At 38.1% G+C, this 22307-nt stretch overlaps 1 protein-coding gene and 1 long non-coding RNA gene across 13 annotated transcripts in view; both read right to left on the bottom strand.

Moving 5' to 3' along the window:
* Nucleotides 1-5419: 5419 nt before the first annotated feature.
* On the bottom strand, nucleotides 5420-10937 carry LOC109196895 (uncharacterized). Its single transcript, XR_002058230.2, has 3 exons — nucleotides 10902-10937; nucleotides 7240-7405; nucleotides 5420-5839 (listed from the first exon to the last, which is right to left on the bottom strand). It is a non-coding gene; the product is annotated as an uncharacterized LOC109196895 (long non-coding RNA).
* A 5929-nt stretch (nucleotides 10938-16866) lies between these two features.
* abi3bpb (ABI family, member 3 (NESH) binding protein b) overlaps nucleotides 16867-22307 on the bottom strand; it is a 34890-nt gene continuing 29449 nt past the window's right edge. For all 12 annotated transcript variants that reach the window (XM_005462912.4, XM_005462914.4, XM_005462913.4 and 9 more), the window contains 5 exons: nucleotides 22039-22118; nucleotides 21375-21404; nucleotides 21130-21288; nucleotides 20921-21043; nucleotides 16867-20366 (listed from right to left, as the gene is read on the bottom strand). In XM_005462912.4, the coding sequence (XP_005462969.1) occupies nucleotides 20251-20366; nucleotides 20921-21043; nucleotides 21130-21288; nucleotides 21375-21404; nucleotides 22039-22118 (508 nt within the window). In that variant the 3' untranslated portion in view covers nucleotides 16867-20250. The remainder of the gene's footprint in view (nucleotides 20367-20920; nucleotides 21044-21129; nucleotides 21289-21374; nucleotides 21405-22038; nucleotides 22119-22307) is intronic.

Raw genomic sequence — 22307 nt, 5'->3', positions numbered from 1 at the left:
ATTGGCCACTGTACGTCAGCAGCTAGAGAGGGAGTTCCCAGATTGTGATTTGGTAAACTTTTTTTGGTAAACTTTTAGAATCAATGTTTGTTGGAAAAATATGTCTGATAAAAATGCTTTGGGGAAAATCTTCAAGGGTTGGTTTAACCCTTTGAGGTTTAAGTCCTCAGTGTTGCTGGGAAATAACCAAAACACTATGATTTGTAGGATTTTTTTGTAATAATATAAATAGTTTATTTTATGCATGCCAATCATAATGTTTATTTTTGATCAACAAACCACAATCCTAAGATGCAAGATCTTGTGTACTTCCCAATAACTGCATAAGATATTAAGCAGTGGAACTCCTCACCTGCAGCTGAGGTATTCAGTCCCCAAGCCTCTTGCTGCAGCAGTATCCAGGGTTTCCCTGACTTAAACAGGCCTTGTCCTTCATCATCATTTCCCCCATCCTCCCGTCATCCGCCCATCAACCTCCCATCATCCCCCACGCTCAGCCCAGCCTAGTCTTATTTTCCTAAAACAAGGGAATCCCAGGCTGCACGAAAAGAGGGATGAGAGGGAAGGAATTCCTCTGCATCATAAGTCATCTGTCAGAAAAACTCAAGGGAGGAAAACATCGAAGAGGAAAGCAAGGAAACAAAGAGGGAAACATTTGGAGTCCAGATCAGAAAGTCTGGGGGAGTTCCAGAGGACAACAAATTCAAAGATGGTCCAACTTCTGCTGCAGCTTTCAACATGAACATTGGAGATTAAACACAGAGCCAGTTCAACAGTTTATTGACTAAATAAAATTAATCCATAAAATTTCAAGTCTCAAGTTAGACTTAAAGTTCTTAGATTCATGTATCAAGGCCTTCTTAACACTGAATTGCATAACTCAGTTCCACAATTCTGCCTTTCACTCATCGCTAATTTCAAGTCCCAAATCAGTTGAGTCAAAAGTTATCATGCCAAAGTTGCAAGTCTAGTAACTCAAAACCAGCAACTGCACATCAAGTGCTAAGTATCAAATCAAGGCAGATAAAAAACTAAATCTAGACAAGCTGGTCCTCTTTAAGCCTAAAGCCCTCTGATTCATGACTTGATTCAGAGTCAAAGCCGTGTAAAACAATTTTGTACGTCAAAGGCAAAGTCAGATAAGATCTGTCAAAAAGGACTACTAAAGTGTCAAGTCCCAAAGCAACTCAGTTTAGAGTTGAGATAAAATCCATAATGTTCCAAATCCAAATTGTGTTTGGAATAGATAAAGAGCGGAGTCAAGAACAAAAAGTACAAAAGCTACTCTGTTTGTTTGTGGGTGTGTGCGTGTGTGTGCGGCCTTAAACCACTTAATTTGGCAACAGGATGTATTATTATTCTAATAAAAACACTATTTGCAGTTGGGGCAGTGGAAGACCTACTGACTGATCTGATCCGTTTAGGTAAAGGGTGAAGATGATTCAGGACAGGGACTGGTAACATTTAAATGGAAGGAATATTAATTTGGAAACTCAGACTTTGGTCTTGATTCTGCAAAATGGACAAATGTCCTGAGGAACATTAATCACAGTATCCAAACATAGAGCACCATTCAGTGCCAAACTGAAGCACTGAGAAAACAATTAACAGCTTGACCCCTGCCGACTAATACCTTCCAAGATGGAAGGAGGCAACACAGAAACAGTGGTGGTACATGGTGGATGTTTCCAAGGGAAAACAATGTTGAAAAGATGAATGACTCACAGAGGACAGATTCAGAAGACTGCCAGACAGGACAGCAGGTTGGTCTGCAGGCAGGTGCAGGAGGGAAACATTCAGGACTTCAGTGGAGATGTGTGTGGAATATTCTCCTCCCAAAAGATTGCATTCTCAAAGGGAAACTCCTACAAATCCATATGCAGCAAGGTCAGACACAAGAAGTGCCCTGAAAACATTTGCACTGTGCCTCTTAAGTATTGACAGAGCTTATAGAACACAGATTTGCACAGTGTTAGTGAATTTTGTCCTAAATGTGTGAGATAAATCATTATTATTAGCAACTGCACAGAAGTGATGAGAAACTGAGTCAAACATTTGTAAAACTTAGTCAAATATGCAGGTCCAATTCCAATCTGGCAAAATTAGAGCTTGATGGTCTCTCATTAAGGTGGATTACATACATACAGGAAGCTCCACAGCAACCTTGCGTTTCTCAGATGAAAACAGGCATTTCCAGTCAGCATCTGCATCTATTTATACGGCTATCAGTTGGAAAGCTAAAGCTGGAAAATGAAAATGCCCACAACAGATATATATTTAAAAAAAAAAAATCCCCCGCTCGCCCCTGCGGGCGGTCTATCCTTCAAGCTCGGATCCTCTACCAGAGGCCTGGGAGCTTGAGGGTCCTGCGCAGTATCTTAGCTGTTCCTAGGACTGCGCTCTTCTGGACAGAGATCTCTGATGTTGTTCCTGGGATGTGCTGGAGCCACTCGCCTAGCTTGGGAGTCACCGCACCTAGTGCTCCGATTACCACGGGGACCACTGTTACCTTCACCCTCCACATCTTCCCGAGCTCTTCCCTGAGCCCTTGGTATTTCTCCAGCTTCTCGTGTTCCTTCTTTCTGATGTTGCTGTCATTGGGAACTGCTACATTGACCACTACGGCCGTCTTCTTCTGTTTGTCTACCACCACTATGTCCGGTTGGTTAGCCACCACCATTTTGTCCGTCTGTATCTGGAAGTCCCACAGGATCTTAGCTCGGTCATTCTCCTCCACCCTAGGGGGCGTCTCCCATTTTGACCTCAGGACTTCCAGGCCGTATTCGGCACAGATGTTTCTGTTATGGCGTTCCATGTATGCCTTGCCTGCTAGTATCTTGCACCCTGCTGTCATGTGCTGGATAGTCTAAGGGGCATCTTTACACAGCCTGCACCTGGGGTCTTGCCTGGTGTGATAGATCCCAGGCTCTATGGATCTTGTACTCAGAGCTTGTTCCTGTGCTGCCATGATTAGTGCCTCTGTGCTGTCTTTCAGTCCAGCTTTGTCCAGCCACTGGTAGGATTTCTGGATATCAGCCACCTCCGCTATCTGCCGGTGGTACATACTGTGCAGGGGCCTGTCCTTCCATGATGGTTCCTCGCCTTCCTCCTTTTTCTTGGGTTTCTGCTGCCCGAGGTATTCACTGAGCATGCTGTCAGTTGGGGCCATCTTCATGATGTATTCATGGATGTTCGTTGTCTCATCCTGGACTGCGGTGCTGACACTCACCAGTCCCCGGCCTCCTTCCTTCCGTGTTGGGAAGGTTACTTTTAAAATGTATTCCACTACAGATTACAGAATACATGCCCCAAAACATATTTTGTAACATATTCCGTTACATTACTCAATGAGAGTAACGTATTCTAAATACTTTGGATTACTTAATATATTATCATGCTTTTTACAACTACATGAATGTACTATTGCTGTGTGATTTATTACTATTAGTGAAGGTTACTCGACATACCAATACCAACTAGATTTTTAAATGTTAATATAAAATGAGTAACAGTAGGTGGACATTAGGTAAGGCTGCACTTTTTGCAACAATCTCATACAGAAAACTATTCAGCACATATATAAAACAGGTCTGCAGCTCCGAACCGTAGTAAAGAGACTTCTGGCTAATACGTCGGGTTCCGTGTCAGGATCGTAGCAGAAAACTAGCTTTACTTTGTTGTCTGGGTCAACTTTGCTACCGAGAGTCGGAGAGAGGCGTTGAAAGGCTGCTCCAACGGAAAGTATTGTTTCGGAGGAAAACACGAACACAGTGTACAGTCGAGTCTTAATAGCTTACTTACAACTGGGCTACACTGCCCATGAGGCTACATTCTTTATGGCTATGCCTGTAACACTCTGCCTATTGCCTTCATATTAAATAATTTTTTGAACATAATTTTAAAAAATATTTCATCACTTCATTATGAGGGTGACATGGGCCGCGAGATTGAGACGCAGGCATTAGAGCCTCTTAATGCCTGTTTTGTTCGGGTTTCCAGAGGAGTGGAATTACCAAAAATAGAGAGGGGACAGCCTAACATATGAAACAGGAATAGAACGTCGAGAAATCCCTTTATTTCAACAAAGTAACTGTATTCCGAATGCCACCTTTTTAAATGGTTACTGTAACAGAATACAGTTACTCATATTTTGTATTTTAAATACGTAACACCGGTACATGTATTCCGTTACTCCCCAACACTGTATATATAGATAACTATCTATCTATCTACATATATATATATATATATATGATACATAAATATAATATAATATGAATATAATATAAAAAATATATATCTTGGTATCAAATTAAAGCTAACATTTGTGAGACTTCATCAGAGGTGTAAATATTACGTTCCACCAATCAGACGTTGCAAGGTGAAAAATACATGCGATGCTAGTTACGCCGCTCGTCCTTGTCCAATCAAATGTCTATAACTGGGCAGAAAATTTAGATTTTTGACAGAAAATGGCTCTGAGGCATTGTGGGAGATGAAGTTATTCAGGAAATGAGCTGTAGTCTTGAATGGATGTTTCTTTTTGGAAGTGAAAGGTAAGTCTGATTTCATGTTATTGTTTATTGAGCGTCAGATATATTTGTGGTCTTCTTTTGCGACTGGTTCAGTTAATTTTGGTCGGAGCTTGACAAAACTTGCATTTTTGGAATGTGTGAAATCTCGACTTTTAGAAAATTTTCCGTTTCCTTATTTACTTGAAGTCGCATGAAGTTTTGGTGTGTTGTTTGTATTTATGCAAATATTGCAAAATGACATAACTGCTCTTTCAATTGCTTGATGTTTTCACTGTGTTTGGTGGTGATATAAATGGGTTATATGAACTTCTAGCTCGAGGTTTAGTTGGAGGTTTCTGTGGATACCACACATGCCATTTACCATTTATTTACAACGGACCTCATGTCACAGCTAATGAAACAGAACATCCCCCCCCCCCCCCACACACACACACACACACACACACTTTGCCCCTGTTACCGGAGGTGTTGGGGATCAGGTTGATGTTGCCATAACTGAGACACACTCACTAACTTTTAACTAACAGTTTTAGTGTTGTTTTCTGCTGGACTTCAACCTGACCTTGAAGTATGGGTTTCAGATGTATCATTATGATTGCTAAGAAAAGCAAGAAAACTATATAGACATTCAGACTGTTTATTTCGTGCTGGCATAATGAAAATGTAATTGGTATTACTGAAGAAAACCTATGTGCACTTGAGTGTTTTGGTGTGAGTCAAGAATTCAAAATCAAGTGGAGCGAATGAGTTTTAAATCAACCACAGAGACTCTTCACCCATTAATGCTCTTAACTGAATAATAACAGATGTGCAGTGTTTTGTCTCCTGGACCCCTACACTCAGTGGAAAAAATGAAACACTCCAGAAATCCCTTTACAGTGAAAACATGTTTAATCAGAGTTTTTATGTGATCACATTATCAGTTTTTAAAGAGCTCTGAGACAATGAATTCTAGTTTTAGCAATGCAACTAGTGAGACAAAAAGCAAGAGATTTCAATAGAAATTACTTCAGGGAATTACCCAGAAGTCCCCTGTTTGGCTTCAGAACAAGCTGTTCCTGGAAAGATGGAGGGCAACAGGGCAGGTGAGTGTTTCCAGGTGACTCCTTGACAATGTTGTCACCGGCAGCAACACATTTTCCCAGTGTAGGTCTGAGAATGTCAGAATCAGGTTTCAGAGTCCTCTGCCTCATGTGGAACTAATCTGCTCTCAGAAACCAGGATCAAATTCCAGGGTTAGTCTCATGAACTGCCTTGTGTGTCCTCTGCAGTTTGTCTTCTTACTGAGACCTAACAGAAAAAGACTAAGGAAGTAGAAACATTTAACTTTATACCTTAAAAACCACCTTAAACTTTTCATTTGGGTCTCCGCTACACATGGGTTTAGTATTCACTTTAAGATTTTCCACATATTCTTCAATTAAAAGATGGACATAGCTTCTAGGTCTCAAAAGTGACGCTGAAAGTGTCCTAGACCTACATTCTTTCTAATGTCCAGCAGGGGGTGACTCCTGTGGTTGTTAAGTCTAATTGTGTCAAAGTCTCTAAACAGCTCTAATGCTCACCTGATCTCTGAGCTCATTAAAGACTTTCCTGATGAGTGTAGGGTCTCAGTTGCTAGTTTCAAATGTTATTAAATAAAACATGTTTATTTAGAAAATTATGGTCAAAGAAGGTCCAAAATTCACTCATTACATGTAGTTTCAAAAAGCTTTAGGATTTTAAATGGAACTTCACTAAGTTAATGGGGACATCATGATGGATAAATCTGTTTTACGTGCAGTCTACAGTTTTCCATTGAAGCTGCAAAGTAAGGGGAAACCTAAGATAGGAATGAAATTATTTAAAAGCAACATGACTCTCATAATATGGATATTTGCACTGATTGGGAGTTAATTTTTTCATAGCTTTGTTTACAAGGTAATTACGATAATAGGTTTAACTAATTAAATCTCTTTTGGGCCATAAAAAGATCACAAAATAGTGGTTTTTGAGGCGTTAAGACAGGGGTGTCAAACTCAAATACACAGTGGGCCAAAATTCAAAACTGGAACAAAGTCGCGGGCCAACATTAATATTTATTGAAAAAAAATCTTCCTCCAGATATAAGAATGAATCTTTTCTTATGGACTCAAACAAGTTTTGCTGAAAAACTGAATATGGAACAAGCAAAGCTTAATACTAAACAATATATATATTAGCTGTATAATACCAGTAGGCCAGCATTAATAGTAATTTGGTATGGCTTCGCGGGCCAAATGTAATTAGGCTGTGGGCCAAATTTGGCTCGCGGGCCAGAGTTTGACACCTATGCGTTAAGACAAAAAGTCTATTTGGCAAAAACTGCAGGTTAAACAGAAAAATAACATATCATGATATTCAAAAGGAAATTAAAGGCATTCAAAAGCTCTTTTCGAGGACTTTAGATCATTTTTATCGGGGCTTTGGATGGAATTTAGAATGTTAACAATGTCTATATTGATGTTATTTAAGCCTTAAAGAGGTCTCAGAGGCATTTAAGTAGACCACTCTGTGGTCACTTTGCTACCTTTTTTAAGCCTCCTTAATTAGCTCTGCAACAACTACAACCACTGCCCCTAAAACCTGCACAAGAACCTCTGACAGAGAATATTTGACATTTTACACATTTTGAAGACTTCTGTGACTTTCCACACACATTTAGAAAATGCTGAAACTCTCTTACCCTCCTCTGAGGTTAATCTCTTCCTCAGCAGGATGTTTTCTTTCCACTCTGGTACTCATCACTAGTAATGGCTCTCGTTTTTCAGAGTTGCCGTGTTTTTTATGAAGCTCATCATCACTGTGAGGTCCTGCAGACTTTGCCCTCTCTCACAGCTCAGCTTTCACCTCTATAAAAAGCACAAAATTAAAGCTTTTGGTCTTGAGAGGAAAAATAGTTGTGACAGATAGTTTACCTGCTCTGTAAAACACCTCCATCCTTTTCACATCTGCTGCTTAGATAAAAAGCAGTTGTGATTTCACATTTACAGGATGTTTCACTGGGTGCTGATGAGCTGTTTGATTTCCTGATTAGCTTTGGTGACAATAAAATTGATCTAAATTTACACCTTTGAGTTTGGATGAAATACCAGAATCATAGCTGGATTCAAAAACATTGAAGGGTGTTAAATCTGAAGCAGTAACATGATTTGTTACAAAGCAAGAAAATTTTTCTCATCACAATTATAGGGTTTGCTTAGTCTGATCTGATTTTTGCATTTACTCTAAATTGGACTAAGCCTGTATCTGGTGCACTGTAATAATAACTGTAACTTTTAACTTGTGACTTGATCAAATTGCTAAAGATCCTGGTTAAAAACTATTATTCTGATCAGTTAAAAGTACTGATGAGGAACATTAGAGCATGTTGGATACATTATCTGACTAATATTATGGCTTGCTGTGTAATGCAGCCCATTTCAGAGGTTTGGTGAGTGAAATTCTTGTGTTTTATGAGTCTGTTGGGCCTCAGTCACACAGGCAAGAGACTGGTAGGTAACAACCCTGGCAACCCTGCATTGCAACAGAAAAATGTATGTGTATTCCCCAACTGGTTGGCTGGAGGTAAAATTGTTTAGCAAGTGTTATTAGACAAGTTGGTGTTCCATGTAAATTACTGAGAAAAGATCTGTAAAAATTTTAGGACTGCTTCTAGTAAAAAGATAGAAAATCTAATATCAAAGTAAAACTGGAGACTCAAAACTGTCACACTGGACTCTAACTCGGGACTCGGGGCTGAGAGTACAGCTTTTGATGCATATGACCTGCTCCACCTTGCATGAATGTCAACTTTATATCCAGTAATACTGCTACCAAGGAAAACATAAAGTCTCCACAAAATTCAGCTTAGGATGCAGTTTATTTGAACAGAAAGACCATTTTGAGTAAACTCACTCACAGATATCGCTAATCTGCAAAGTAATGATGTAAAACAACAAATTATTTCTATACATTCCAGTATATATTCTTTTTAAGTTGCTGTGCTGTTAATGTAAGCTAACTTCCCTGGTTTATGAACAAAGGCTGTTACTGCAATCTCTACTAGTGACCTCTGAGGCACAATTTCTTCTGGTGGTTTCTTTTTCATTTCCTTCAGTCCTTTTGAAACATATCGATTTGGAATTTAACTACCTCACATCTTGAATAAGACTTACTCTGAGTTTCTGCAGCTCTCATTAACATGTTTCTATCAAGAACTCCTGGAAAACTTTAGAAAGTAAAAGAGTTCCTGCAGCTTTTATTCCTTGTGAAACGATCGAGTTGTGACCTGTAGTTCTCGGCTGGTTTATGCACAGTTATGTAACTTCTGTCCTTCATGAGTTTCACAGATCAAAGTTTTGCAAAATCTCAATAGAGTCCACACGAGTGACCTCATTTCCTGACTTCTCAGCAGGTTCTACTGGTTTCAGAAAACAGGACACTTCACCTCATTTTGGATTTTTTTAAGGTCTTTTGGTTTCATGAACATATAGTGGTCTTGTTACCTTTTTTTTTTTCCTTCGCTCCATTTCATGGATAAGGGTACTTTGGGGTTGCTGTATCAGATTGACTCTCTTGGATAGAACATTATTAGGATTTTTTGTTGAACTGTTTATAACCATACATTTTTCAGCACAGCATTTTGGACAAAAATTTCACTTTGAGTCATATGGCTACCTGATGGCTGGACTAAAATACTGCACATTTGTACACGCCAACCCTTTTAATAAACAACTATCCATTTTTTGTGCAGAAAACTTTGTTCACCAGTGTTCTTCTTTGTCTAAAATTAAATGTTTGAAAGTTTGGTCTGAAGAAGCACATGAGAATAACTGACTTTTTGATGAAAGTTTTCACTTTAACCCCCTTTTGCTGCTGTAGTCTTGTGATTCCCCTTTAGGCTTCAGTTGGGATGACTAGAGTTTAAAGAAGACGTTTTCTGTTTTCAGTCATTTATATTTGGCAACAGCTCTCTGGTTTGCAACCTCACCTTCCATCCAAAACAGCCTTATGGCAAAATGTGAAAAAGTCATGAAAAGAAATGCATTTGTTTGTGAACATGGGCACAAAATGTGCTCTTTTTTTCATTACAGTCAGCACAACTTTGAAATTGGAGGAACGTTTTATGTCTACACTATACATGTTTCTGAGAGTCTTGTGAGCAGATGGTACAACAAAGAGAACTTTTTAAAAAATGCCACTTTTTGCATTTTCACCCAATTCATGACCTTTTTTCTTAACTTATTTGGGATGATTTGCTGCCTACAACCTGCAGCAGATCACAAATAAAGTGTGATTCAGTAATTAAAATAAAGCGTGAAGTTATTCAGTTGAATGTGGAACTCCAAGTGTCCCTCATGCGCTTCAAGATGTCCAATAGATTAGATACTTCACAAACTTCAATGTAATTGGATTTTCTTTGCAAAATCTGGGACAAGTGAGGAAAGTTGGGAAAGAAACAGAATTAGCAAGAAAATGCATGTCATTGATTGAATTAGAAAAAGCACAAGTAGAAAGCTTATAGTGGAGGTGGGTCACAAAGTAGCTTGCAGCAAATGTAGACGGGCTAAAGCAGCTTAAATAGGATATTCTTTATGAGATTTGCAAAGTGGAAACGGATCTGACAGACTGTTCAGTCCATGGTCTGTCAGAAATGATTTATTATTTATTTGGTCCTGAATCAAAAAATATTATTTTGTCTATGATAGAATCCACATAGTACACTAAAGATTTCCTGGTAGTCTCCTTGAAAATGATTAAAAGATTATTTTCCTGATTAGTGAATGGCTGATTAATTGTATAATTATTCAGTTCTACTTGTTTTCCATTAAATGTGAGCTTGATAAACACCCTCATTAGCAGCTGAAATGATACGGAGCTCTACAAACCATCTGCAGATTAGGGATGGGTATCGTTTAGGTTTTATCCGATACCGGTGCCAAACCGGTACTTTTGAAACGGTGCCGGTGCTTAAACGGTGCTCAAACCAGTGCTTAAAGAATGGAGAACACAAACTTTGTCCAAAAACCTCTCATGTTCAGCTGTTTTTTTGTAAAAAAGATAACAATGTTAGCCTTTTCTGCAGCTATAGGGCATATATGGTCTCACTCTTGGCTGGAAGCAGTGCTTAAACAATGGAAAAAACACAAACTTTGCCCAAAAACCTCTCATGTTTAGCTGTTTCCCACTTTTTCTTTGGTCATTTTAGCCTTTTTAGCCAGGGTGACGGGAGTATCTGCCATCAAACAAGAAGACAGCCGCATGTAACTACGACGGTGTTTGCTAGTTCACCTTACATGCATTAATGTAATAATGTGGTTAGCGTACTCAACGTTAATTACACACGAACAACATGAAGCTACTCACGCAGAGGAGAACGGCTGCTGCTGCCATCATCATCCATCATCATTTCTGCTACGCTGACAGGGCTAGGGGCCAGGACTCTACTCTTCGGGTTTTTGGGGGATGTTGCTAACTCCGGGTCCGATGACAGGCACCACACCCGCAGTAGATGTGCACGGTGTGAGGTCTCGCAGCAAGCTATCAAACACAGCGCATTTCTCGGCTTTTAAAAAAACGCTATGCGATTTGAGGTGTTACCTCCTTTGACAGTATCACAGCATCAGCTTAAAGCACTTGTTGCAGGCTGCTGAGTTTGCATCTTTTGCTGTGAAGTACAGCCAGACTTTTGACCGCTTTGCCTTGGGCATTTTCAATCTGTAGCTCTGCTCTAAAAGAATGTACGTACCTAGCCCCGCCTACTATCCTCGGAAACGTAAAATGATTGGCTAGAATTGGCTCAGGAAAAAAAAAGCACCGAAATAAAGCACCGAAATGTGTGCTCACCGGTACCCATCCCTACTGCAGATGTCTGTTTCTTTCTTGGCATTTCTGTTGGAAATGTTTCTTTCTTTCTTTTTTTCTTAACCAAATGTAAACTTGAAAAACCTACTGTTGTTTACTAAAGACATATTGAAAACTTGCAGGATGTGAAATGAAAGTGAAAAAGTTTGGAGAGTCGCCATGTTGTTTTGGGGGCTCTGAAATTACAAACTTTAGCAAGCTCAAAATGATTTTACAGTCTCTCACGTTTCACTGCAGAAATTCTTGTTTTACGAACGTGCAACACATGTTTGTATGCAGCTACAACGGTGTCTGAAATCCCTCACAATGCGTGCAGCTGCCTTCTCTCACGCTTCTCGCCTTTCCTGCTTAAAACCAGAAAATCTTAATTTCCTGGCGATCGAGGCGAATGCAGTGCTTCTTTTCTCAGATCAAGTCTGGAGCCTGATACGATGCCATGCGAATAAACCAAAATCACAACAGAGAAGCAGAGTTTGTGATGAAGATGCCCCTTCATCCCAACAATTCTGAAGACTCATGGGGGAAAAATCCAAAGGATTCATCCAAAGGGCTTCAACCACAAGGTCACTGAAATATTACAAAACAGAGTATGCAATTTACAGAAGCACAAAAAAGAGCAACATAACTAACTAAACACAATAGCACGATAACAATGCAAAAAAAAGCATCAGATAGTGAAAGGCAAAAACAGAACAAAAACAACAGCAAAAAGCACCAACATGAAAAAAATGATGAAAAACACAAAAAAACATCCTCACTTATATAAAAAAACCACATCTACTGGCTTGGTACACAACACACCGCAGGTCAAACACTGTCTTTCTAAACGCAGAGAGCAACATCACAACAAATTAAAACAAGAAAATGATGGACCATAACACTTATAAACAAGAAAATATGATGCAGCCCATGTCAATATCAACAAAGCTACATGCGTCAACATTCTCAATAACATCTATGACATGAAAAATTGCAAGATACACTGTTAAAAAAAAAAATCCTAGAAAAACAGTAATATTCTGGCAGCTGGGGCGCCAAAATAATACCAGAAAATAACAGAAAATAATTTTCTCATAAAAATACGGTTATTTTCAGTAATGACAATACAGTTTGTTGCCCTAATTTTACATGGGATTTTGCCTTTTTCAAGTGCTTTTAAACATTAAAACTCTTGAGCCACGATCGCCCTAAATAGTAATAATAATAAAATTATTTGATGTAAAAAAAGTTTATGAGAATCATTTTATATATTTTTCCATATAGCATTACATTTGAATTTAACAGTTCAATCTTTCAAATAACGGACACATATTTGTGAAATCATGATACATTTGTGACTGTATTTTAACGATCTAAATATGCATATGTACAGACAGATACATTTAAAAAACAAGAAAATTATGTTTTATTACATTACAGTGATTTTACGTTAATTTACATTTGAAATGTGAAATCAGTCTATTTATGTAAATTTAATGATATTCTAGAAGAACAGAACACAACTGTAAAATACGCAGTAAAATACTTTTATATTAGGATTTTTTTTTTACAATGTAACATTCAAAAGTTGAAACTAACAACACACAAACAGTAACAAAAAGAAATCAACAAAGAAACTACACAAAGTAATAAAGTGACAAACTGCAAAAAGCAAAACAATGAACAGCAAATTAATTAAAAAAGCAACAAAATGTAACAGCACAACTCAAAGTTAAAATGTAAATACAGTAAAAGGCAACATTGCAAAAAACAGCAACAAGAGACCAAACAACAACAACACAACCACAACAGCCCACACAGTAACAATCAAAAGCAACAATTGATAAAAAGCAACAAGCAAGAAAAATAGCAACACCATGAAAACACGACAAATTAAACCAATAAATGATTATAACGCAATGAATAGTTACAACAAATAGAAAAGCAACAAAACAACTACACAAATACAGGAAAACAATGCAAAACGCAGCAAGCAATAATCAATGAATGGCAACAATGCGAATGATAATAACGTGATGAAAGGAACAAATAACAACACAAGAAAAAGGAACAACTAACAGCAAGAATCACTGAACAGCAATAAACATAACAAAAATCATCATCAACACAGGAAACAGCAACAATCAAAAGCAACAAATGAACGGCAACACGCAACACAGGGAAAAGCTTAATGTTGGTTTTTGGTACCAGACTGATTCAGATTAAAGAAACTGTGCAGCTGCTGACAAGTTGACCAACCTCTGCAACATGTCGTGTTAATGAGTGACAAACTCTCCCACAGTTTTTTCTGCTTCAGCCTCTCTGAACCAGGGCATTACCTCACCTACCAGTTGTCCCATTTGTCATTAGTGATCCAGAGAGAGCGTTCATGTGTTACATAACAAGGTGAAATTACAGCAGAGCTGGCATGGTGCTCTTATTCTGACGAGACTTCCTGCTCTGATTTTTTTTCTCTCCTCCTCGTTCATGGTGAAAGAAACCTCCACTTTTCTGGTCACAGAGTTGAGAAGTCGTCACTATTTTCCCTTCTTTCTATGTGGTTTCAGAACTGGAAAACTGATGTAATCTGTCACATCACTGCTGGTGTTTCTAACTGGAACTGCGGTTGAATTTGTGACACTGGGGGATGAGGGGGTTTGTGGGTAATATGAGGATGGATGATCTGAGAAGGGGCTAAAAACACAATATGATCCCCTAAAAATGTTCTCGTCCCTCACTTTAATGACTTCAGTGTGGAGTCTGCAGCTGCGTCCAACCAGACCTCAGTCAGTTTTCCAAATTTAAAGACGTCTTCTCTTAGGTTCACTTTCTCTAAGACAACTATTGAACCTGTGAAGAACGGCAACACTCAGTAAAGAAAACAACCCACTGCAGTCTCAGTAGATCGCCTTCCATCAGTAATCTCCGAAATGCTGATGGTCATTTTTTTATATTTTGAGTTTTGCACTTGAAACCTTATAAAATCTTATTCTGTAGGATAATCTTGTCTTATTGAATAAGATTATAGAATATTATTCAGTAGGTCTTGATGCATGCGCAATCATCCAGGTAAGGAAATCCCAAAAAGTTGATTCTGTTCATCAGGATGTAACGTTTTCAGCGGGAGAAACATGTCTTCAGACTTCAGTCAGTTGAGACTTCTTCAGTCTCAGCTGACTGTAGGTTTCCCCAACAACATGGTTGGGGAAGGTGATGAAACATTTCTCCCATGTCCTGATGAACAGAATCATCTTTCTGGGATTATTCAATAGGGTGCAGTTATTAAAAAGAACTGTAATATGCATTCATGCAAAAACAAATAATCGAATACACCCCATGATTCAGTGGCCTATAAAACTGACTTTAGAAGCAATAACTTAATAATTGTTTTCTGTATGACTTTATCAGTCTCACAGAGTGTTGTGGACGGAGTTTGGCCCAGTCCTTTTTGCAACGTCCCCCCAGTTCTTTGAGGTTTGTGATTATTCATTTATGCACAGCTCTCCTGAGGTTTCACCGCAGCATTTCAATCAGGTTGAAGTCCAGAATTTGACTGGTCCATTCGAACACCTTGATTCTTTTCTTCTCAGTCATTCTGCTGCAGAGTTGTTGCTGTGCTTGGTATCATTGTCATGCCGCCCCAATTTCAGTCAAGCTTTAGCTGACTGCTCGTCTGTTTTGATTTTTTGTTGATTCGACAGATTTGACTCTAGATTATTTTTTTGACTTGGTTGACTCACGGACTGCAAGATGCCCAGGTCCTGTGGCTGCAAACAAACCCAAATCATTACCCTTCCACCATCATGATTGACGGTGGTTTGAGGTGTTTGTGCTGATATGCTGTGTTTGGTTTTCTTCAAACGTACATTATGACCAACATCTCCACTTTAATCTTTTCATTATGTCTGAAGGACATTGGCCAAGTGTCCAGATCCAGCTTTACAAACCGAAGCTGTGCTGCAGTTTTCTTTTTAGTGACAAGAGGCTTTCTCCTGGTAACCCTTTCAGACAAGCCAGACGGTCTTTTTTGATTTGTACTGTGGTGAATTTTAATATTTATCATGCTAACTGAGGCCTGTAGAGTCTGAGTTTTTTGCTCTTGGGCTTTTTGCAGTTTCTCTGAGCATTGCACAGTTTGACCTTGGGGTGAATTTCTTGTGATATCCATTCATGTCTGGGAAGTTTGGCAGCTGCCTTGAATGTTTTTGATTTGTAAATATTTTTTTTTTCATTGTAGAATGATAGACTTCAGATTCTTTGGAAATAGCCTCATAAGCCTTCCCAGACTGATGGGCAACAGTTGCTCCCCTTAATTCATTGCTGATGTATTTTCTCTTTGGCACTGTGTTAACACATACCTGAAGGTTGCAGACCTGCAAACTGACAAAACTTCTGCTTTTCATCAAGTGCATTCAAATCAGCATCATGTGGCTGCTACTTACCCTTTAAATTCACATGGAAACACTGAGAGGTATAGTTAGTTTTTCACAGGACTGCAAAGTATTTTGAAAAAGTTGGTTTTTTCCATGATAAAAATGATCAAAATTAGCATTTTGACCATTGCTGTGTTATTTTTTCAGAAAAGAAGTAATCACATTTGTAAGAGGGCTTTTCAACATGCTTGGTTATCTTATCTTAGCTCTAATATGTACCTGGATTAGAGATACAGAAACCTTTGGCAAATTGACTGTTAAGGGGACAAATGAGTATTTGGAGCAGCCCCAAGATCCACTTTTTGTCATAATTTTACTTAGTTATTTAGAAATTTTGTAATGTTTAATATATATATAGACTATTGTCTTTGAGTATAGTGATCAAACCTAATCACCAGACTGAAATGCTACAGGTTGATAAGCTCATTTCAAGAAGTTGCTTAAGCAGAAAATTAATGTCTAAGATTCTTTAAACTTGTTTGATCATCTTGAAAAGGCACAAATTTGATCTCGTCTGTGACTAATGGTGGATTTCAGTGCTTGTGTGACCTGAAATGTTTTAGAACAGATTTTTAGTTGTGTTAACATTAAGTGGCGTTTACTCCACCCTTACAGTCACAGGCGTTTACTTTGAAACGCCCCAACTTCCAATTTTCAGCTGTGAAGAGGCTGGAGCTGAGGACTAGGAAGAACACTTCCTATCCATCCTGTCTGACTCTCTGATTAATCACTGCCAGCATTTCTCAATTTGAACATAATGGATGTGACTGTTGTTCATATTTTCATCTCTCATCTTCAACAAAACACATTTCCTGTGTACTGAGTTAGGAAATATGGGTTAAATTCATTATTTTACTTCAACAGATTAGTGATCTGTACAGGATGTACCCTGCCTCTTACTCTATGACAGCTGGGATAGTCTCCAAATCTCGGCAACTCTGAAGTATTGATTAATTCAATTAATAGTGGTTAAGAAAATAGAAAAACATAATAAGGTTCTGTCATAGCTAATAAACTGATAAAGCTTTATGCATGTGGAGGGTAAATAAAGACACTTTTTTTTAAAAAAGGACTCAAAACTTCTTTATTGTTAAAAATCAATATAGAAATAAATGTATGTAGAAAAACATCAACAGCAATACATTCTTATTTTTCCTTACAAAGCACTCCTCTGTTTTAAATGATCCCTGCATTATAATAATGGGCTTTATAAATGAAGGCGGTCAGGACTGCAGCTGGAAGGTAAAGGCACAGTACACTGCTTTATTGTCAGGAAACAGCATCTAAGCAGGACTGTGCAACATTGTGTGGAAGAATCAGAAAACACCCTGCTAATGCTGTATTATATCACTGCTCTCTACTGTCTCTGCCTCCATCACTCCACCATATATTATTAGTGTGACAGTAGGTAAGTTTGAGGCTGGTGCAAGGACAGGAAGTTAACGGCAGCCATGAGTCTTATAAAGCTAGATTAGCAATTTAGTTTGTAGCCCTAATCTGCGACTTTCATTACTGCACTTCTCAGATACCACAGTCATGTAATCTGTTTCCTGCCAGTGAGAAAATTTATATTACAACACACACTGTAACTAATTGAAAGGGTACCTAGTCTGCTCATTCTCAGCACTCTGCTTCTTTTCTTGGACTCTTGTAGAGTAGCTTTGCATGATTCACAGTTCAAATAAAAATCGATACTTATCTTATATTTGCCCTTTATAAAGCTCTCCTTTTAATGAACCCTCAGTTCATTAAGTGAGTTGTTAAGCATTTCTAACAACTCCATTCCCCCTTCGTTCTTCTGACTGGCCAACATTTGGAAGCTTGTTGACAGAGTTATACTGTCTGGTATTAGCCTGAAGCACATGGTTGTACTGACTACTCAGAGTAGTTTGAAAGCTGAGCTTTTGGCTTAGAAGGATTACTTGAGCCTCATTATTTGAAACCTGGCGACTTGTAATATGAACATTCAGGATCTTAATGTTATATACATATGACAGGTAAGAAAATGCAGACTAGGTGCCCTTATAGAAATGCCCATTTGAAGACACGTAGAAAGGCAGATCATGGCAGATCATTACTTGTTCTAACTTAGCTGCCATCTCTAGATGTTGGTTAAGTAAACAGCACTTAGGTTTAATGCAGATATTTCTGGATTTGCTAGCCATCAGAACATTATTAGAACATTTCAGCCACATTATAGTTATCTATTACTCTTTTCTTACAAATGTTGTTATTATGATCAGATTTTGTCTCAGACATTTTTGTTGTTCAGTGGGTCATTAAACTTGTTTTGATGAAATTGTTAAAAATGGTATCTTTATATTTCAGTTATTAATGTCTTTCTTATGTGTTGCTAAACATATCACAAACAATACAACAGGATGTATTTTCATGCATAATTTCAATAAGAAAATATATACAAACCCTTTAAAGACTGAAATGTCTGAGTTCTGAGCCGGATGGCTCATTGTTCCCGCAACTATCTGATTGTGACAAATAGTGTAAGTGAATAAAACTGGTGTCTGAGGTTTCCTTTGATGACTGCATAGAGGATAGTTGTCTAGCTACTCAAGGAAACAGATACTCATAGCGTTCCCGATCTAGCTATAGCTACCCCTATTTTAGGCTTTAGTCTCACAGACCTATAGACTGAATGCTTGGGAAAAATATTTTAAGAGTGTTTGCAAGCATGTTGGCATCTTCCATGCCATCTATAGGTCCCGTAGGCTTTTGGAGCAGCACCTACTTTGTTACCAGGTTCACCCAGTGATATCCAGCAACCACTCTCCAATATTTTTCCCTAGCAACTGGTGGTTGCCATGTGATGGGTTGCTAGGCCTGCATGACTGGGTCTGTTGTTGAGTGTGAAAAACCACCAGGGCAACTATGACTCCAACGAGTTAATTTGGTAAAATACAGAAAGAGACTGTATTTAGGGAAATGTTTTATCTGATTAACCAGGCATCAGATGGCAATTAGTTTCCATCTTTTGGACCAGTTAACAAGTTAATTTCCCATTTGAATATTTTAACCCTACCTAGCTAGAGATAAAATCTTTAACCAAACATAATTTGGTTATTAAAATTTAAATGATTCTGCTTCTGACTTGCAGTCAGGCAGCAGTGTTAGTTTCCCATCATGCTTTAGCATGAGGAAGAACAAAGACGAGGATATTATAGTACCATTTGGTGTTTTTTGGTGTTTTTTTGGCCATGGTGAGAGAAATGCATCTGCAAAAATGTACTGAAAAAAAAAATACATTCTCTCCATATACATATAAATACATTTCTGCTGTGCAAAATGCAAGTGTAGAAGCCTCTCACCGAAGCTCAGCGTTCAGTCAACACATCCAATGTATTGACATGTAATGCATGAATTTTAGGCATTTCACCTAAAAATGTAGTTTAAAGCACCAAAACTCAGGCCTGCTTGATATTTACTTTAAAGGACAATGATAAAAGCCGCAGCTCTTTCTCCATTAATAGATCGGTTAATGGACGATCAATTAATTGTTTGTCTATTTTCAAGTAAAACATTTGCTGCTTCTTAAATGTAAGAATTACATGACAGTAAGCTAAATATGTGTTTCAGAAATTGGCTGGGCTATTTTTTACTTTTTTATTTTTTATGACTAATTTGGCTAATCAAAAATAACTGGCAGATTAATTAATAATGAAAATTAATTACAGAACAGCAGATTCACAAAGCTGGATTAGCTAACCTACAATGCTAACTTAGTTCCCGAAAAATATCACCTTACTGTATTTTTGGGGTGCCTTTCAGAGCAGAAAGTACATTATTTAGCATTTATATTATCAAATACTTTATTTACTTTTAATGTTTAAAATAGGTTTCTCATTGCTGATATCCAGTAAATTTATCACACATTATGCTGTTTATATTTTCCACACTAACTAGTGAAGCATTGGTTAAAGACTGGTGATATGGGTGACTGCCAGTTGCCGGTGGATGAATGTGAAGCAGGATGGTATCTTTTAAAACCTCTCGCTTGAATTACTTTTTATGACATTTCTTTAAAAAAATAGCTCCTGTGAATTCCCATCTGTGGCCCTCGTGAAGCAATGCAATCAAAGACCTTTTGATAAATAACATCTCACAAGTTATGAAAATAGTAATCCAGGGAGCCAGCTTCCCATTATTTCAACACAAAATAAAATATATCTAGCATGAGTCTGAGGAACAATACCTCTATGTATCTTCATGTTCTAACATCACTTTAGCCTTGCTGCTAGATAAATATTAAAAATGAGGCATGTTTGCTATATCATTTTTTGAAAAATGCTCTCTCCTTACAAAGTCCCTGACAGGTATGTCCTGTACATTTTTTACAGCACTGGGTAACATGGTTGAGAGAATTCAGAGGCACGACTTAGCCATCCAAGCTTTGGTAATAAATCCCATCATAGGCCTCTGTTCGTCTACCACTTGCCAGGAATGGGTGTTCCACACTCATACCATGAGACGTAGTTGACATGGGAATGTCCTCCTATTTCTCCAAAGTGGACAGGTTCTTGACGCAATGCTCTGTAGAAACCTGGACAAAAAAGAACAATACGTGATGAGGAACATATTTTAAATCTGATACATTCATCTAATTTGTATCAAAGTGCCCGATTAGGAGCGGCAGAATTTCCTATTTAGTGTAATAAAAATGTACAGACATCTAATACTGAATGAATGATTGTGATTCTAAAGGAAATGGAAAAACTAAGAGATTCTAAAATGTCCTCTCTGGTTTCTGAACTCTTATTCTAGATGGGCATCAAAGACAATGACATACTCCAGAAGTGGGTGTCACATTGGATTTAAATGTAGCTGTTTTATATTTGTCTGTTATGTCTCACCCCAACCGGTCTCTGTATGTATTATTGTAGGGTCTAGCTTACAATTAAAAGCGCCTTGAGGCGACTGTTGTTGTGATTTGGTGCTGTATAAAAAACACTGAATTGAATTGAAATGTAAGTACAGGTATAACTATTTTCTATTTTTTAAGACAAACCATGCAGTATACTGGATCTTAATGTCCAAAAAATGCATGCTCTCTAAGGAGCTCAGGAAAATTCAGGAAAACTGAAATAAAGCTTATACCTTGTCTGGACGGGAGCTGGTCAGCTCTGAGCTGTCTGCCCGTTCGCCCATCCAGGAATGAGTCAACGAACTGACAGTGATCCTCACCAAAGCCAGTCTGATCTCCAATATTGTAGAATTTACCTATAAGGGGAAATATAGAGAAACAGATCAGATCTGGGATCAGTTTCCCTGTGAAAGTGGGCAATAAATTCAACATGTGTACTTACCATTGAGTGTTTCACTCAGGTAGATCTTGTACCTAAGTGAGTTGCATAGCTGTACACCAACAAACTTGCGGTACCAGGTCCTCTTCACATACTGTTTGCCATGGCAGTCAGAGTATGAGTCTGTCTTGAAGGGGAACTGAGTCCAGATGGCATCTTTTCCTGTACAGAAAAATAAATATAACTTTCTACCTTTAAACAAAGGCTTTTCTTATAACCATGTGGACATAAGGTGGATGTTAATTTACCTGAAACGTTCTCACTCACTCTGGGGTCCGCTAAAGAAAGAATAACAACAGGGTCTTAACAGCTTATATAAAGAAAGCATAACTGATACTGCACATTGATGCAGGAGTGCCTTCTTATAACGTGAGCAGCAACCTTCATCATCATCTAAATCAGTGAAGCAGAACATTTAATTATTTCTCTGTGTTTGAAATATAAGATATCAATTCACTCATGCAATGTTTGAAAAAAATCAATATCCTGGATGTCAGCTTTTAAAAACCAACTAAATCAATGAATTGTTAGTAATTCTATCAGTAAAGTCCAGTTATGGATGACTGCATAACTGATGAATTGTATTTTGCAGGCATTTAGGAGTGAAGTCTCAAGTCTCACATTATGATACATTTCTAGCAGGAAATTACCTTTATACAATAGTGGTAATTAATTATACATTTGCAATGAGTTGCAATTCCTGCTAAGTGGATTTGAAATGGGCAGAAACAGTAGCTGCTGCTGAGGGTGAACATTAGTCTTAACTGATGAGCGGAAAGTTTGGAGCATTTTTACTTGTTGTCTAAAACATTTGAAGTCATGGAGAGGTCCTGGAGTTTAAGTTTGACTGCAGCTGCTTTGGCTTATGCATGATCTAAAGACAGGCATAGTTTGAGTTGAGCAGGAATGTACCTGACTCTGTGTTGAAGGTCACTGGTTCACTGGGAGGACCTGAGCCCAGCTCATTCCTTGGCTTCACCTTGAACTCGTAACTAAAAAATGGAGGGAAATATAGCATTACAATAATACATAATCAGGAACAGAGTCATAACATTTTCAAAGATGACACAGCAAACTCAGATGCCACAAAGTACAAAGAAAATGTAGTACTTCATTGTGGTTCTCAAGCAGTCCTTCAAGTAGGTATGAACTATACTGCAAAATCTTATTGAGAACTATAA

Source organism: Oreochromis niloticus, linkage group LG23 (genome assembly GCF_001858045.2).
Source record: "Oreochromis niloticus isolate F11D_XX linkage group LG23, O_niloticus_UMD_NMBU, whole genome shotgun sequence".
NCBI lineage: Eukaryota > Metazoa > Chordata > Actinopteri > Cichliformes > Cichlidae > Oreochromis > Oreochromis niloticus.
This window is presented reverse-complemented; position numbering and strand designations above follow the sequence as displayed.